The sequence below is a fragment of the Vipera berus genome (assembly GCF_964194415.1).
Source record: "Vipera berus genome assembly, chromosome: 5".
In the NCBI taxonomy this organism is placed as follows: Eukaryota; Metazoa; Chordata; class Lepidosauria; order Squamata; family Viperidae; genus Vipera; species Vipera berus.
Window position 1 is genome coordinate 95,132,609 of NC_138207.1, and position 19,059 is coordinate 95,151,667.

Genomic DNA, 19,059 nt, shown 5'->3' on the forward strand with positions numbered 1-19,059 from the left:
TATATTTCCTCCTTGGTCTCTTTGACAGTCCAATTTATATTTTTTGCGTCCAGTTTCCCACTAGGAATGCCCTCCATTTAAATAATGTTGTATATCCAAGTAGGAAGGTTCAGATGATACTATCCAGAAGCTGAAAAGGCAAAGTACAACAGCTGCTGCTTTCCTCCTCCCTCCCACTCCCACTCTTGGGTCAAGGCCTTTTATGATTTTTAAAAGCAGACTTCACCTGTACCTTCAACTTGGGGAACATTCCAAAGGTAAAGGTAAAGGTTCCCCCACACATGCGTGCTAGTCGTTTCTGCCGGTGCTCATCTCCGTTTCAAAGCCGAAGAGCCAGTGCTTGTCTGAGGACATCTCCGTGGTCATGTGGCCGGCATGACTAGACGCCAAAGGCACACGGAACGCTGTTACCTTCCCACCAGAGTGGTCCCTATTTTTCTACTTGCATTTTTACGTGCTTTCGAACTGCTAGGTTGGCAGAAGCTGGGACGAGTAACAGGCGCTCACTCTGTTACGCAGCACTCGGGATTCGACCCGCCAAACTGCCAACCTTCTGATTGACAAGCTCAGCGTCCCTAGGAACATTCCTTAGTATCAACCAAATTGAAAAAGTTGCCAGGCTTTGCTGCTTCGTAGGCATGTTCGAACCCCTCTGCGGCTTCCCTGGGGACCCCCTTTCTGTGTCCACGCACCACGTTTGCTCAGGTATGACAGGAAGCGAGGAGATGGACCTGGAACCTGTTGTTGCCAGACACACCTGCCTTGATTCATCACAAAGAGGCGCAATTGCAGAGAGCAAAACTATTGGATTCTGGGTTTTTCTGTGGAGGATGAGCTGGGCTCCTAGAGAGCCCTGGATTCTCTTTGAAGATCCTGCAGGAGACAGTGTTGCATCAGCTGTTCATCTCTGGGTTGTTTTTTTACTGCCCTCTAATCTCTTACTCTTATTTTAATTGGCTTATTTCTCACTCTGCAAATTAGCCACGTTTGGGTTTCAGCCAACCTAGAGGTAGAAATGTTTTCTGTTTTTTTTTTGCAAGGGTATTAGATTTGAGGTTTTGTTTTCAATTGGATTGATATTGTTGCAACTGCCCCCCCCCCGGCTTTGTTTATTAAATGCATAAAATTGTTGTTGTTGTTAGTTGCGAAGTCGTGTCCGACCCATCGCGACCCTATGGACAACGTTCCTCCAGGCTTTCCTGTCCTCTACCATCTTCTGGAGTCCATTTAAGCTCACGCCTACTGCTTCAGTGACTCCATCCAGCCACCTCATTCTCTCTCGTCCCCTTCTTCTCTTGCCCTCAATCTTTCCCAGCATGAGGCTCTTCTCCAGTGAGTCCTTCCTTCTCATTAGGTGGCCAAAGGATTTGAGTTTTAGCTTCAGGATCTGGCCTTCTAAAGAGCAGTCAGGGTTGATCTTCTCTAGGACTGACCAGTTTGATCACCTTGCAGTCCAAGGGACTCGCAGGAGTCTTCTCCAGCACCACAGTTCAAAGGCCTCAATTCTTTGGCGCTCAGCCTTTCTTATGGTCCAACTTTCACTGCCATACATTGCAACTGGGAAGACCACAGCCTTGACTATACGCACTTTTGTTCTCTTCAAATATATTTTTATTCTAACATCAAAAAAGTTGTGGGGGCCACATTACTAGCTGTCCAGGGCTGGATGTAGTCTATGAGCCGTGAGTTGGGCACACCTGAAGTCCACTTTTTAGGCTCTTAAAGATGGCAGCTCTTTTTTTTATTAAAAAGTTTTATCATACATTTTATCTTTAACAAACCCCCCTACCCCTCCCCTATCCCTCCCTCCTTACCCCTCCCCCCTCCCCCCCCCGACTTCCCAGAGCTAAGTACAAGGTATAAAAAACAGAAAAAAAAGAATCATAAACAACCACATGCTAACAACCATAAACTCTAAAATCTATCACTCTCTAGCTCATATAGAATAACTACAAACACTATTAATATAAAATCTTCATTTCAAAAAAAAAAAAAAGATTTAGGCAATCTAGCATGACTTGGGACGCGCTTAAAAGCTCCAGCCTTGTCCATCTGTACATCCAAAACACCATTCCAATCCCCCATAAAAATAACAGATTTATAATCCAACTGGGTAAGCTTTGTATAAAGTAAACTAAAAAAGTCAGCTTGTTGTTGATTAGGAGCATATAATCCAACTAAAAGCGTCTTTTTGCCTTCTAGCAGCAGCTCTATCATAACGTATCTTCCATGCTTATCTGCTTCAATTAAGTCTGCTGTTAAAGCACTTTTAACATAAACAACCACTCCATTTTTCTTATTCATTGCAGAAGCAACAAATCGCGTACCCAACCTTGAGTTCAGTAAATACTTTTGATCCACAACCCTAATATACGTTTCTTGCAAACATATAACATCTATCTTGAATTGTTTTAAATATTGAAAAACTTTCTTCCTCTTCTGTGGTGAATTTAGTCCATTAACGTTCCAAGTTAAAAATTTAGTTGTCATGCATATCATCCCAAAGCTCTTAAAGCGCTGCTCTGATAGGACTATCTTTTTTAGGCCGTGCTCCTCCCACTGCTTGGCTATAAGTACGTTGTAAAAGTTCCATAGGCATCTGCTGATCTTGTTCTTTTATTTTTTATTTTTTAATCGTTTTAAAGCAGCACGCGTCACCCTCTGCTCTCTAAGATCATCCAAAGAAGTTGTAGCTTGATCTCCTCCAGCACCGTTCTCCTCTGTCTGTCCATCTTCAACCTCTTGATGTTCTCCTTCTCCAGATCTCTTTGCAGCTTCCAAAAGTAATAATGGGGTTGCTTTTAAAACGTTATTATAAAAATCACGCGCCTGCATCACAGTAACCAAACGGTACCTTTTACCTTCATGCATCACCGTCAACCCAACTGGGATCTCCCATCTGAACCTTATATCTCGTTGTTTGAGCTCTTGCACAAGAAATGTAAAATCCTTCCTTCTCCTTAAAATCTTTGGAGGAATTTCTTTTAGAACCAAAACTTCTTGATCAGCAATCACAACTTTAGAATCATAGGCAGCTTGTATAACTTCATCTCTAATTTCCCTCTTTACAAAATAAACCACCACATCTCTAGGCAGCTTTCTCTGTCTAGCAATCCATGAATTCACACGAAACACTTTATCCATGCCTCCCTTTATTTCAGATGCTGGCTGATTCAATACCACTTCCAGAGCCTCAGAAATCAGCTGCTTTAGATCTTCCTTAATATTCTCTTTTAAGCCTCTGATTCTAACAGCAAACTGCATCTGGTAATATTGAGCAAGACTCAATTCTCTGTCCATTTTGTCTCTTAAATCTTCATTCTCCAATACTTTTGCTTCTAATATGGCATTCTTTTGAGTCAAATCTTCCACTTTTTCATCCAGGTCTTCCACACATTCAGCCACTTTATACACTGAAGACAAAATGTCTGCCTTCATCACACTGAACTTCTGTTCCATCCTCTCTTCCATTCTCTCCTCCAATTTCTCCAATTTCTCCTCCATCCGTGCAAATTTATCACCCATTGATTCCAGAATTACCTGAGCATGTTTTTCAAGAGCATCTTGTAGATCCTTCGGTGTCAATACATCAGGAGGATGCAATGCCTGCAATGATGATTGTTGCGTCGGAGAAGTTCCAGCACTCCGAAGAGTTTTTGAGGGAGGTTTAGCCGCCATCTTTTACTTCCACTTGTGACGCACTTTCACTTTAAGTTTAAAAAAGTCCATCAAGCTCGAGAGTAAAATATAATAATCCTCTTCATCCTTTCCTCTTGTACCGCTCTGCCTGCTCCTTTTATTCCATAGTCCTTCCTTCAGGCAGGGGTGGTCGCAAACGCCTGGCTCTGCTCCAAAAAATCCGGAGCAGAGACGCTGGCCAGCTGGGAGCGACCCAGGCTACGGGGGAGTTCGATCCTTCAGCCGCCCAAGCAACAAGCTCAGGCGGCCCCGGAGAACTCAACCCCTACCTGGGGCCTCACCCCCTCCTCTTCTCCCGAGGAGGGGGCTTCAAATTCACCCGAACAGCTGATTGGCGCTGTTTCGGGTGAAAATTACTCAGCTGAGCCGCGGGCAGCCCGGGAAGGCTGTCTCCGGCGCCGCGCAGCCACCGGAAGTCTATACGCACTTTTGTTGACAGGGTGATGTCTCTGCTTTTTAGTGTGCTGTCTAGATTTGCCATGGCTTTCCTCCCGAGGAGCAAGCGTCTTTTAATTTCTTGGCTACAGTCCCCATCTGCAGTGATCTTGGAGCCCAGGAAAATAAAATTAGTTACTGTGTTTTTCAAAAACCCTTTTGTTCTTCCTGAATATATTCAAAAAGTACTTCTGGTACTTGGAGATCTGATAAAAAATTTTTATTGTTTGAGCAGTTACGGTAGCCAGGATTTGTTTTGAGATTTAAGGTGCAGATCTTGTGGCTGAAAGCGAGAATCTGTGTTTTGGGGTTCTCCTGGTTTTGCTAAAGAGCTTCGGAAAAGTCAGAAGCGTGCATGCTCTTTGTAACATTTGGAGTGGGTTTTTTTAGAAAAATGTTAGCCAGCTATCAAATCTGAGAGACTGTTTATTTCTTAAGGCACAATATTTCCAAAGGTTTATATGTTAGAGGAGAGAAATATTATAGCTCAATTTGCCCTCAATTTGCAACTCTCTGGGGACTGTCCACCTGGGTCTTTCCCTGTCATTTCTTTCTTTTGAGGTCCATGGGTGTACATAAACGAATGGCAAAGGTTGCTTGAGTCTATAAAACTCTTTGCCGTGGCTTTCAGACCTACCATTAGAGAGAACTTTATTAGATAAATAGAAATAAATTATTGAGTAAGGCAATGGATTTTTCTCTTTCTCCCCCACCCCCAAAATAGGTGTCAAAACGTTACGTTGCTCTGTGTATAAGTGTGGCACCTGGTGTATATTGCCCTTGGAAGACCACTTTGTTCTTTTAGCTTTCAGCAGCAGCATCGTTAAGGGACGCGGTGGCTCAGTGGGTGAGGACACTGAGCTTGTCGATCAGAAGGTCAGCAGTTTGGCGGGTCGAATCCCGAGTGCCGCGTAACAGAGTGAGCGCCTGTTACTCGTCCCAGCTTCTGCCAACCTAGCAGTTCGAAAGCACGAAAAAAATGCAAGTAGAAAAATAGGGACCACTACGGTGGGAAGGTAACAGCGTTCCGTGCGCCTTTGGCGTCTAGTCATGCCGGCCACATGACCACGGAGACGTCCTCGGACAAGCGCTGGCTCTTCGGCTTTGAAACAGAGATGAGCACTGGCCCCTAGAGTTGGAAATGACTAGCATGTATGTGCGGGGGAACCTTTACCTTTACCTTTTAGCAGCATCGTTGGTTCCATAATGTTATGCAAAGTTATTTTGAGCCCCTGTTGGCAGGCACCTTGGAAGGGAAGACCCTTGTTAGCAGAAGAGGTGAAAGGTGAGGAAGGAGATTATTCTAGAATAAAACATTCATGAAGCTGGAGCCACGAGGTATTCTGGGCATAAGGCGGTCTTCCCTTGTGACCCTCCACTGTTTGCGTTGTGACATCTATTTGATGTTTCCATCCTCCAGATTTCTTGCAAGCCCTGGTGGATTTGCACCTGGCACCAATTCCTTCAGTGTTTTAAATGACATGGTTGGAAGGCTCCTAAGAAAGGTTATCGCTTGATCTGGCATCCAGCTGCTGCTTATGACTTTGAAAGTTGTTTTGCTTAGGTTTTATAGAATTACCGGTTACTCTGCATCCTTCTCGGAGAATTTGAGGAATTGATTTCAGTTTTGGAAAATGGGACGACTGGATTTCCAGCCCTACACAATAAGGCAGACTGGAAGGGTCCGTCGATATTTGCTATCCTCACTCAGAAATGTTCAGCCTTTGTCTGAACTTGTCTATGGTTCAGACGGCTGCACGCATGGAGGAAGCCAACTCTGAAAAGCGGGAAGGGCCCGTTTGATCTCCGCCAGTTCTCAGTTAAAGTATTTATCAAGGAAGTCTGGATAATAATAAGACCAGTCTTGTAATGTCTCTTTTTGGAAAGAACCAGGGCAGAACGATTGCTTTTAAAGTGACATCAACTTTTAAAAAAGGAACAAAAAGATTAGTAATAAAATATTCTTTTGAGAAAACAAAGTCCCTAAAATAATGGATCAGAACGCTTGCTTGGCACCGCTGGCAGGCTCCACTCTGCAGCGCCTTGCAAGAGCAGCCCAAACGTTTCAGAAAACGGGTGGAGGCAGGAATCTCCATGTGTTTCAGCTGAAGTTACTCTTTTGGTCATATGTCCTCCTGGTGATCTAGCGTGTGCCTATTCAGATGGGCAGTGTAAAGGCTTAGAAGCCAATCCTCACCTATGGTTTGCATATTAAGTTCATCCCCAAGGTTCATGACAAATCACGTTTATCTTAGCAGTGGGTTCTAGGATTCGGGCACATTCAGGATGCTTTCTCTGCAACCAGCAAAGAAAGGCTTGATGATTTTTAGGTGTGAAAAATACACCAGAGACTTTCGGGAGGAGCCCGCTGTGAGTTCCCCTCTGGATTTAGGAGCATGACAAAAATGAACCCTGGGGGAAAGCCTGTTAAGACGGGTTGCGCTAGAACAGTGATGGCGAACCTTTTAGAGACCGAGTGGCCAAACTGCAACCCAAAACCTACTTATGTATCGTCGGGTGCCGGGTGGGCGTGGCCCATTGGATGGGCGTGGCCCATTGGCTGCGGTGATAACGCCACACTGGGTGGGGCTAAAAAGTTCAATCATTCAATTGCAACTTTGCGAGATCTTTTTTTCCCCGCGAGAAGTTGAAATTGATTGATTGAACCTTTTTTGTTTTTTGCACATGGCGGCAGAGGTTTTTTAAGCGAAAAGGTTTTATAAAACCCAGATGAAGGCCTAGGACTGGGGCGACGGTGTACGTGCCCACAGAGAGGGCTCTGCGTGCCACCTGTGGCACGCGTGCCATTGGTTCGCCACCACGATGCTAGAAGATCAGGAGATAGGGATGCCCAATAGTGTTCTTTGTTATGCAGGAGAAGAAATATATGGAAACCAGAGAGAAAAGTTAACAAAGCCAGAATAGGGCTAGAAGGGACCTTGCAGGTCTTCTAGTCCAATCCTCTGCTCAAGCAGGAGACCCTATACCAGACATGTCAAACTCGCGAGAACACGTCACATCGCGTAACGTATCGGGATAGTCTTGTCATTGCTGGCAATGGGGTGAACGCGGCTTCTGCGTGACGCATCCGGCCTGTGGGCCGGCAGTTTGACACCCCTGCCCTATACCATTTCAGACAGGTGGCTGCCCAATCTTTTCTTAAAAACCTCCTTGAGCCTCATCCTTGCATGAAATGTCTAGAAATCCAGTTTGCTCTAGATCGCTATATTTTGTCCCTATTTGTAGAAAACTTCCCTGTTCCAGAGGGAGGGAGAAAATACAATAGACATTTCTTACAGTACTGAAGTTGCCCCCTCAGAAGAAACAGAAGCGTTTTCTGCATGGAAGCGCTTCAGACATTATGTGTCCTCCGTGTTTATTGTTAATACTGCACTTCACTTCCAATCTGGGTTTGACCAAGGCCAGATTTCATGTATTTAGGTCAAATGTTGGTTCGCTGCTGCAAAACGCTAACCCTTTGGGCTTTGACATCTCTCCTGATCTTAGCTGCAGCATGAGAAGGCAGAGCTGGAGCAGCACCTGGAGCAGGAGCAAGAGTTCCAAGTCAACAAGTTGATGAAGAAAATTAAAAAACTGGAAAATGACACCATTTCGAAGCAGCTCACTCTGGAACAGGTAAGTCACAGAGGCCGGAGAACATTGGCAGCGACCGGGGGGGGGGGGGGGGGCGGGGCGGTCTGGTGGCCAGCACAACTTGCAGCCCAGCTTTTGAGAAAAATGAAACTTTCCTCTTGGGGGGATTGATTCCCCGTCTATGAGGAGACGGGCTGGGAAGGCTGAAGGAAAGGTGCTGCATCTGGAGGGAAGGTTTGATCGCCTTGCAGTCCACGGGACTTGCAGGAGTCTTCTCCAGCACCACAGTTCAAAGGCGTCAATTCTTTGGCGCTCGGCCTTTCTTATGGTCCAACTTTCACTGCCATACATTGCAACTGGGAAGACCATAGCCTTGACTATACGCACTTTTGTTGACAGGGTGATGTCTCTGCTTTTTAGTGTGCTGTCTAGATTTGCCATGGCTTTCCTCCCCAGGAGCAAGCGTCTTTTAATTTCTTGGCTACAGTCCCCATCTGCAGTGATCTTGGAGCCCAGGAAAATAAAATCTGTCACTACCTCCATTTCTTCCCCATCTATTTGCCAGGAATTGAGAGGGCCATATGCCATGATCTTGGTTTTCTTAATGTTAAGTTTTAAGCCCACTTTTGCACTCTCCTTCTTCACCCGCAACAAGAGGCTCTTTAGTTCCTCTTCACTTTCTGCCGTTAGAGTTAATACTAAAGGGCTAATACTAAACTGCAAATATCTTTAGGGAATTTCCTTTGATTGCCACATCTTTACCAGGAATTCTCTTGCCTGTGGCTCTGCTTCTCTACCTGATCTAACCCTCATCTCTTTTCAGAATGGTGGTTTCATTTTTTGAGTTGCGCTGCAGCTGCTGGGGCTGTTCTGGACAGTTGTTACATTTCTCCTTGAAATTGAAAACGTCCTGTTACTGCTTTGTAACAGCTATTCAGTTGGTTCAACTTCCCTAATAAAAGTGCAACTCGGGGAGGTTAGCCCTGCTCCCAGGTGGTCTGTTCTGTTCCAGCCTACTACCGGCCCTGCAGAAAAGGCAGGGACAACCCCTTTACAAAAAGGCAAGAGGCTGGAACTAAGCCTGCCAAATTTATTGACACAAAACAGAGCAAACAGAGCAAAACAAAAACACGAACCATGAAACAGGAGCTATTCAAACGGTTGCCTTCAGCAAACCAGCCCTCCCACACGTTCCCCTTTTAAACAGTTCAAGGCGTGGCTTCTTTCTGCCTCCTTCCGAGGTGCCCCATTGCCTTCCTCTGTTTACTCCTGATTGACTGCCTCCTGCGTCGGGCGTCCTTGAACAGGGCCAGCTGTGGGTCATCTTCATCCACGCTGTCAGGCTCACACAGCTGGGTTTGCGTAGTGACCAGATGGGAGGGGCCTGGCTGAGGGCTCTGCGAAGCCTCCGGGCTGTTCTCTGCAGGCTCTCCAGCACCCCCCTCCTCCTCCTCTGAATCGTCCGACCCAACTGCCGAACCCACAGGCTGACCCTGAATCACAACATGGTCATCCCGTTTCATCAGACAGAAGTGCTCCTTCCCCCCCCCCTCCACCAAGGGCACTTCCTCTGTTTAGTGGCAGGCAACTGTTGGCTGGCAGGGCAGAACCAACCCACCTGCATCTAGATTGCAATTTTGAACCAAGAGTCAAGGGTTGGTAATTGGAGGGCACCCTTCCCCCAGACTGGTAACGGGCCCATTTGCGTCTTTACACCAGTCGTTCTGGGCCAGTTTCATGCCAAGAGACCAGGCTGCTCTCCCAATATGTGCCATAGCTGCTCCCCTTCCCCAATGGGTCTTCTTGCCTCTTCTTGCCATTTTATTTATTTATTTATTTATTTATTTATTTAATTAATTAATTAATTAAATTTTGGCTGGTGACCGGTGCCCCCTGCTTTCCAACGAGGCTCACGAGCGGTGGGGGCCATTAGGAGAGGAAGCCCTGCAGAACAGCTCAGCCAGCCTGTCGGTGGCATAGGAATTGCTCCGAGCTGGAATAGGACCTTCTGCCATCCCAGCAGGACGTGGGGACTGGTCCCGCCTGTCAGCTCACCTTCCTTCTTAGGATTCTCCCAGAGATTTTAAAAACATCTACAATCGGTGCCCTTATGTGAAAAGTTTGGACAAAGAGTGGGACCCCACTGCCAGAAGTCTGTAAGAGGGCTGGGTGATGGGAATCGGCTAGGACGGGTAGGCAACCTCGGCTCTTTTATGACTCATGGACTTCAACTCCCAGAATTCCTGAGTCAGCTGACTCAGGAATTCTGGGAGTTGAAGTCCATGAGTCATAAAAGAGCCGAGGTTGCCTACCCCTGGGCTAGGAGGTCATCTCTGGCCAACAGATGGAATGGCAACCATCGGAGGGCAGTGGCCACTCATCAACCCCAAAAGATTAAACTCTTCCTCCCCGCCCAAGATAATCCCAAAGTCACTAATCTGGATGTCTGAGCTGGCATTCTTGGATCTTTTGCTTCGATAGCCTCTCCAGGAACCCACGAGCTGCAACTGAGTTTGGGGACCCGGTAAAATTTTATATTTTTGATTAGTAAACCAAGTAAGGCTTAATGGTCGTGAAAAAGGGCATTTGGCACAAAAGGACGCACAAAGTATTGCTCTCTTCCCCCCACTTGCAAAATTGCCACTCTCCAGAATTGAGAACGGCCAGATTCGGTAATATCAAGCGCTGTGTTGTCGTTACAGGACCCCCTCCCCAAATTCTGTGTTCAGGACTCCCCCCTTGACCCTGGAACTGCCTGGGTGACTTTAAGCAGGTTGCTTTCTCTTAGCATGCCTTCCCTCCTGGGAGACTGAAAATTGGGCTGTCCTTACCTTGAACTCCTGAAAGCAGGAACAATCGGTGAACAACAGAGATTGCCTGGTTGGGTGGCAGCATCAGGTTGACCTTGGCTAAGCCAGAGAACTAATCAGGATTGGAGCTGATTAAAACTGGATGGGAGATCAGCAGATCTCAGGCTACAGGCCAGACTGGGAATCCCAAAGGGCCCCATCCCATCTAGGAGACGAGAAACCAGGCCAGCTCCATACTCCTGTCTAGTGACCTCCGGGCACGGCCTTGGTATCTCCAGCAGTTGAACTTGGCAGGAAGGTAACTTCCTTTTTACCTGGACAAATGAATTACCGTATTTTTTGGACCATAAGACGCACTTTTTTCCCCCAAAGTGGGGGGGAAAACAAGGGTGCGTCTTATGGTTCGAAGGCGATCCGTATGGCCAGCCCCAACCTCCGCAAGTGAAAGCAAGGGAGAGTGCAATTGGCTCCTGCAATCTCCCTGCGGCCCGGCTTTCTCTTGCAGAAGGCAGGCTGAAACGGAGCAAGGAATGCGAATCGCCCGATCTCGCGCTCCTGCGATCTCCTCTGCTCGGGTTCAGCTTCACTTGCTACAAGAGAAAGCAGGCTGAAACAAAGCAAGGGAGATTCCCTCGCTCCGTTTCAGCCTGCTTTTTCTTGTAGCAAGAGAAACTGAAACCGAGAAGAGGAGAATGCAGGAGCGTGAGATCGGCCGATTCGCATTCCTTGCTCCGTTTCAGCCTGCCTTCTGCAAGAGAAAGCCGGGCCGCAGGGCTGCCTCCTCTAACGCGGAGAGGGAAGGACAAAGAGGGAGGGAAGGAAGAAAGAAGGAAGGAAGGAAAGAAGGAAGGGACAATGGGAGAGGGAGGGAGAGAGAGAGGGAGGGAGAAAGAGAAAAATAGAGAGAAAGAGGGAGAGAAGGAGAAAGAAAGAGGGAGGGAAACAGAGGAAGAGGGAGAAATAGAGGGAAAGAGAAAAATAGAGAGGGAGAGAAAGGGAGAGAGAGAAGCAGAAAGAAAGGGAGGGAAATAGAGGGAGAGAGAGAAAGAGGGAGAGGGAAAGAGGGAGAGAAAGAAAGGGAGAGAGAGAGAAGGAGAAAGAAAGGGAGGGAAATAGAGGAAGAGGGAGAAATAGAGGGAAAGAGAAAAATAGATAGGGAGAAGGAGAAAGAAAGGGAGAGAAACGGAGAGAGAAAGGGAGAAATAGAGGGAAAGAGAAAAATAGGGAAAGAAAGAAAGAAGGAGAGGAGAAAGAAAGAGGGAGGGGGAGAGAGGGAGAGAAAGAGAAGGAGAGAGAGAAATCAAATTAGTAACATGATTGTTAAGTGAATCTGGTTTCCCCACTAACTTTGCTTGTCAGAAGGTTGCAAAAGGCGATCACATGACCCTGGAACAATGTGACCATCATAAATATGAATCGATTGCCAAGCATCCGAATGTAAATCACATGACCCTGGGGATGCTGCAACGGTCATAAGTGTGAAAAATGGTCATAAGTCACTTTTTTCAGTGTCGTAACTTTGAACGGTCACTAAGTGAATCATTGTAAGTCGAAGACTACCTGTACTTTATCATTATTTTCCTTTTTTAGGGGGGTGTCAAGTTTTTGACACGTTGCTGGGTGACATTGCCTTGTCCTAAAAGTGGTACAATGGATGAAAAGGTTGAAAAGACCTGTTTTAGTATACTGGTACTATTTGGTTCAGAATATTTTTTTTCTTGTTTTCCTGCTCTAAAAACTGGGTACGTCTTATGGTCAGGTGTGTCTTATGGTCCGAAAAATACGGTAGAAAGAATCCAGGAGGTGCGTTTATTTTCCTCAGAATAAACACAAAAGAAAAGCACAATTAATTAAACAGTTTTCCTGTTTCCTAGGTTCTAGATCAGGGTTAGGCAACCTTGGCTCTTTTTATGACTCGTGGACTTCAACTCCCAGAATTCCTGAGCCAGCCATGCTGAGGAGAAATGGAGAGGTTTCCATACTGAGCCATGCTGGCTCAGGAATTCTGGGAGTTGAAGTCCACGAGTCATAAAAGAGCCGAGGTTGCCTAACCCTGGTCTAGATGAACGGAATTTATTTTCACTGTGTAAGCAAAACGTACTTTTTGTGAGAAAAGATCTCTTGACTGTGTTTGGGTGTCCTGAATTGGTGCTGAGTGAAACTGCGGTCCAGCTCAAATTTAGGAAAAGGGGGATGCCCACTCTTAACCAGCTACACTTTGCCTCCTAGCTAAGACGTGAGAAGATTGATCTGGAAAACACACTTGAACAAGAACAGGAAGCTCTCGTGAACCGTCTCTGGAAGAGGATGGACAAACTTGAAGCCGAAAAAAGGTGGGTTTTCTTCTTTGCTCCTCCCAACCATTCACCCCATTTTGGGGGGGGGAGAAAGAGGCATATTTTTACAATTTACAGCTTTCCCCCGAAATGTAGCTGTTTCAAGGGGCAATAAAACAACCGGAAGAAGAAGAAGAGAACAGTAAAAACTGTGTTATGTTGCAAGAGTCATATAACAGGGCATTTAAGATGGAGTCACTAGAAAGGCTCCTTTCGGCTCCATTACTAGGCTTTGCTTTATGCATCTCAAAATAAATATTAGCCATTGCTATTTATAAATCTTTCTGCTGAATCCCGATTTTGGCCAGCAATAACATTTCACAGCATTCAGAAAATTTCACAGAAGCAGCAGCACTTGAAGGATCCACAAACACATGGATGAAGATGCTAGCCAACGAAAGGTTGGGCACCGCTGTTACCCTTTGTTCTCCCAACCATTTTTAATTTTTTTTTTGTAAAACATGTAAAAAATCAAATTGGCGCCAAGGATTTTTCTTCCAAGACTGAGGCAATCTTGTTCAGAGAAAAGGAAGCAAAAATAGATCTCGTGCCTGGGGAACCGTGGGTGGGAATCCCTGCCTCCTTCCCACCCTGGACATGGGAGTAAGATGACCACTTGCCTGGCCTGTTAATCAGAAATCTGGAGCAACCAGGCCTTAGCCCTGACTCTTGCCGTTCTCTCCATGTAGGTTTATTGATCCCCAGGTGTGTGACAGGTGGTTGCCCGAATTCCAGAAGTGTGGCAGAAAATGCTTTCTCATAGTTTCTACTTGTGAGATTTGATTTCTTCAGCACAGGTCACGCTCACCTTCCTTTGCCCAAAAGAGAAACTTGCCCATTTAAGATCATCTTGATTTCTGTTAGTACGTTCCAAAGAAATGAAGCCAAAAGTGCCAGTGTAAATATTATTTTTTTTTAATTTCAGAATTCTCCAGGAGAAACTGGACCAGCCTGTGTCTGCTCCTCCATCGCCAAGGGACATATCAATGGAAATAGACTCTCCAGAAAATATGATGCGGCATATCAGGTTCCTGAAGAACGAGGTGGAGAGGTTAAAAAAACAGCTCCGGGCAGCACAGCTACAGCGTAAGTCCTGGCTTCTTATCTGGCTGCGCTGCCTCCTGTGTCACGTAAAACTATCCCTGATCCAGGCCACGTTCAGAAGCAGAATGCTGGTTTTTAGGTAGCAGGGCTGTCCGTACTGCAACCTAAATTTTCTTTGGTGCTCTCTGAGCTTGTTTGTTTTCTTGCAGACATTTCATGACCCAAACTCAGTAACGTCATCAGCGCAGATGTTTTATCTAGTTTAGGTCATGAAATGTGCAAGAAAACAGCCGAGCTCAGAGAGCATCAAGGACCCCACAGTCCAAACTTGTGCTACAAATATTCCCCTTTGTTGGTACTACATTTTTCCCTCAGGTAGGATGAGTACAAGTTTCAGGTCATTTTATCTTACTTCAGTTCACCGTAAAATTGAGCAGGTGTGGTTTTACAATTCTCTAGTCTGCTTCACTAAACGATAAAGTGTTGTGTTTACAGTACTAAATATACATTTTGGGGCAGGAGAAGAATACTGACCGTGTTTAGCTCATCAATTTGAATTGCCGACTATTTGGACAAGGTCTTTTCAAAAGAGGGTGAAAATGCCGCAGTCTGTTTTGTATATTACTGGTTTTTGGGAAGCTACATTAGTGGCTTTAGAGACAAGACTTTAGCTGTTAATGCCTTGGTATTATCTAAGAGCATTATGCCATCCTCTGGACACAGAATGCATAGACCTTTTGCACTAAGGGGCTTGTTGCGCAAAGACATTGACAGTGAAGGCCACAAAGGAGAGTTTCTCCAAGGAACAACAGAACCCAGGCATAAAATACCGGAGAAGGCTCTATAGTAAGAGATTAAAGAGTTTTACCTGAGGTTTATCCTCTTTTCCTCCTTATCTCCAAGCTGGTGCCCAGCAGCAGTGCTGAGATTTGATCAGTCCAGAAAGGCCCCGAACATCTAGAGCAGTGATGGCGAACCTTTTAGAGTGCAACCCAAACCCCACTTATGTATCATCAGGTGCTGGGTGGGCGTGGCTGCGGTGGTAATGGCAGACTGGGTGGGACTAAAAAGTTCAATCAATCAATTCCAACTTTGCAAGTTCTTCCCCCCCCCCCCCCCGCAAGAAGTTGAAATTGATTGATTGAACCTTTTTTTTTTTGCACACGGCGGAGGCCTAAAGGGAAAAGGTTTTATAAAACCCAGCTGAAGGCCTAGGACTAGGACGATGGCAAGCATGCCCACAGAGAAGGCTCTGGGTGCCACCTGTGGCACACGTGCCATAGGTTCACCACCACGGATCTACAGGTGGGATCCAGATGGGCTGCTGGTGGGATCTCCTTGCCTGTAGAGGTCTTGGGAGATCTGCATTTTTGGCATAGAAAAGCGGATCTTAATGCTCAGAATTTGATCAGGTCATGATTTGCACTGACCCTCTCCAATGCCTGCTTCAAATCTGAGGTACTTAAATTCAGTCTGAGTAAAAGTCAGCAGCTTTTTAGAGTAACCTCAAACAATTACTGTTTGTTAGTGACTTTGGCGGACATCTCCTCACAGGGATCCTGTGGTTTGAGGGCTTTTGTCTCCACGGAGAAAGGGGGTGTAGGGACTAAGGGTAGAATCCTGAAGTCTGTGCTTAAAATGGGGGGAATAAATGGGGGAAGAGTCTCTGAATTTCGAGGCCCTGAATTTCAAATTCAAACTGAAAGAGCAAAGAGAGGCGCCATCTTGGCAGGTTATATTTCTTCCGGCCTTTGAATGTAAAAAAGATAGCTTCCCCCCCCCCACCCCCCTTCTGCACTTGGATATTTGTGGGTCGGTGACCTCTCTGCCTATTCTCTGCACTTGGAATAGGTTGAACTGGCAGCCTTTTTTCTAGGCAGAAAGTAGCGGCAATATTTCAACTTAGCTTTCTGAGGCAGAGCGTTTAGTGGCAGTCAATGTCCTTTGAGGAGGGAAACGAAGAAAACATATGTTTTTAGGCCGACTCCTTGTTTGCAAGTTTTGCAGAATTAGTGCTGTCACTACAAAGGAGATCGGGGGCTGTAATCTTGGGTATCCTTGCCTGTCCCTTCAGAGACGTGGCCTGGGGTTACGTAAGTGCAACGGGCGTCTGGGAATCAGGGCGGCCGATGTGCAAATGTTAGCCTGGAGCGTTAGAATTCAAAAGCCTCTTGTGGGCCTCTACCCTTATCTTTTGTCTGCCCCACATTTGTCCTTGGGGGCCTGGTAGGGGACTGCAGCAACAGGGACGTGACCCAGGACAATTTATGGCTTTCTGGGCCTCCATCAGGCTGCAGCACTCTGGGTTATCTCTAATCTCTATCCCCAATTTTTCGTTTAGGCCAAAACTCTAGGGTAGGGGTGGGAATGGACTTCAATGCCCAGAATTCCGGAGTCTTCTCCCTCACCCCATACTGAAGGAAAGTTTTTGGACATTTGTATTGTCATTTCTGCCCTCACAACAGAGACAGTTGCCCCAGGGGTAGATGTTCTTCCCAACTCAAGGCTTACTGCTGGAAATGTGGCAATTTTGGTTACTCCTTCGGGACAAGAAGTGTTTCTTGTGGGTCACTCCAAAGTTGAGATTTTTGGAGCCAATATGAACGCTTTTGAGCAGGGGCCTGCAAACTTGGCAACTTGTGATCTTGTGGACTTCAGCTCCCAGAATTCCTCAGCCAGCCATGGGCGTTGAAGTCCACAAGTCATGACGTTGCCAAGTTTGCTTTTGAGGATGGCTGTCTGCACGAGGCACCACCACTCTCACTTTTACCTAACCAACAATGTTCTGGTAGGTGTGAATTGACCTAGGGGAACTGTGAATGGTTCCAGTTGTAGCCAGTTCAGTGCCAGCTAAGGTTAAACTGTGGTTCGCTCAGCTCTCTGTATTCACCTTTCTTGAATCAGCTGAATTGAAGGTTGAGTTGTGCGACGTTTGCCAACACCTCTGGTCCTTTTAAAGCACAGCTGTGGGTTTAATAACCAGCCATCTTGAAACCCCAGATTCAGAGAAGATGGCCCAGTACCTGGAGGAAGAACGTCACATGCGAGAGGAGAACCTGAGGCTCCAGCGGAAACTGCAGAGGGAGATGGAGCGGAGGGAAGCCTTGTGCCGGCAGCTGTCTGAAAGTGAATCCAGTCTGGAAATGGATGACGAAAGGTTTGGGCTTAGTTGATTCTGGCTTTCAGAGTTCAGGGGTCCTCTTCTGCAGTTGACAGCAGACCTTGCCTCGGGCCTAACCTGAGGCCAGGGGTCACTCCAGGCCTCTGCAAGGACAGGCCAGCAGCAGCCTCGGAAACAGCCTTCAGAAACCACTTGGGCAGGAGGCAGCCTGGTGGCCCCACCCTTTCAGGAGGCAGCCCTGGCTTTCTCATAGCACAAAGGCATTTCTAGGGGAAGCAGCATGTCAGTCCTTCTGCCCAAAGGGCCAGGCCTGCCATGTTGCTGGGGATTCTCCTGCTGCTTGACCTTCATGGCTCTTGTTCATTTGGATGAGTCCTTCTGGCATCTGGAGTCTACTAGCTTTCCCGGTTGGAAGGGTTGAACTTCCAGCAGCTTAGCTACTTTGAAGTTAGCACTGTCGTGCAGTTACGCTGGGCACGGCCAGCCTGTGAGTTTGAATGGATAACTCAGTTAAATCTGCAGAGGACTCCTCGGAAGAGGAGACAGCTTCTCTTCGAAGAAGGTTGGGTGAGTTGCGGTTGGCAGTATCAGGAGAGAATCCTGTGCTTTTGGCACTGAAGCGTTTCAGAAATGAGCTTTGTTACCCATATCCGTCACACATTTGTGTAAAAGTGTAGTGTAATGCAGTATTCATGGTGGCCGTGTAAAACATTTACTATGCTTTAAAAATACCAGCTTTATTAGAATCCACCTTGTGAATAATTAAAAATGTTCTTATTTAGTCAGTTGTACTAACCTTATCGTGACGTTCCCCTCTACTCTCTTAGAAAAGCATCCAGAGCAACTAGGAAGAAAGCCTAAAGTAAGGAAATAGATTTGTGGCAAATTAAAATTAATTGATCTGTATCTCTTAGATACTTTAATGAAATGTCTGCACAAGGATTAAGACCTCGCACTGTGTCAAGCCCGATTCCATACACACCTTCTCCAAGTTCTAGCAGACCCATCTCACCAGGTAAGAAATAAGGAAAATTCGGCGGGTTTTTTTGCCTTTGGGACACGCGTGTCTTGCTTGGGTGTGTAGTTAATCTTCCACTAGAACCAGTGAGTGGAGGCTCTTCAGCCATCAGGAAGTTAAAGCAGACAGATTATATCGAAATCTGGGTATGTAATTGGTCAACAAACAAGAGCCCAGGCATTTTTATTTCAGGGGTTTATTGGAAACCACAAAGACTTGTTAAACTTTAGGAAACTCAGAAAGAGATTTTACAGTTTTTCCACATGTTTCCTTTTATATCCCAGATTGTTGGGGGCAATAAGCTGACTTTGTAATAATGCTGCTTGGGGGGGGGGGGCGAAAGCCCTAATAAGCAGGCATATACATAGAAGGAAGGCTATTGCTAAGCACATTGGTTTGTGCTTTAGATTGTAAGCCGCCCTGAGTCTTCGGAGAAGGGCGGGATATAAATGGGATTAAAATAAATAAATATTTTTTCTTAGTCTCGGATTATTTTTTAAAAAAAAACGTTTCATTTTATTCAGATTTTTCTCTCTTGGCCACTCCTAGTGTTAAATCTCCAATTCGAACAGGGACATTTTATTTCCTGCTTTGAAGCTTCTGGGCTGGGGCAAATTATACATTTCTGCGCTTAAATGACGTCGCCCTTTTTGGCCCGACCAGGAAGCACCAGTACTTTGTCAACAAAATTGCAGATCTCTTACCTGCCTTTCCTTCTTCCTGTTGGATGGGATAGAGCCTTGGTGGAGCAGTGGGCTAATGCCTCCTTAAAGTAACACCAGCTGCCTGCAATTAGTGCAGGTTCGAGTCCCACCAGGCTCAAGGTTGACTCAGCCTTCCATCCTTCCGAGGTAGGTAAAATGAGGACCCAGATTGTTGGGGGCAATAAGCTGACTTTGTAATAATGCTGCTTGGGGGTGTGTGTGAAAGCCCTAATAAGCAGGCATATACATAGAATGAAGGCTACTGCTAAGCTTGTAAGCCGCCCTGAGTCTTTGGAGA

The 19,059-nt window shown here is 46.2% G+C and overlaps 1 protein-coding gene across 1 annotated transcript in view; it reads left to right on the top strand.

The window, feature by feature from the left end:
• Window positions 1-19,059, top strand: part of CCDC6 (coiled-coil domain containing 6) — a 37,808-nt gene that overhangs the window by 15,396 nt on the left and 3,353 nt on the right. The window contains exons 3-7 of the mRNA XM_081329044.1: window positions 7,642-7,770; window positions 12,768-12,871; window positions 13,800-13,960; window positions 16,919-17,075; window positions 17,954-18,054. Of these exons, the coding sequence (XP_081185170.1) occupies window positions 7,642-7,770; window positions 12,768-12,871; window positions 13,800-13,960; window positions 16,919-17,075; window positions 17,954-18,054 (652 nt within the window). The remainder of the gene's footprint in view (window positions 1-7,641; window positions 7,771-12,767; window positions 12,872-13,799; window positions 13,961-16,918; window positions 17,076-17,953; window positions 18,055-19,059) is intronic.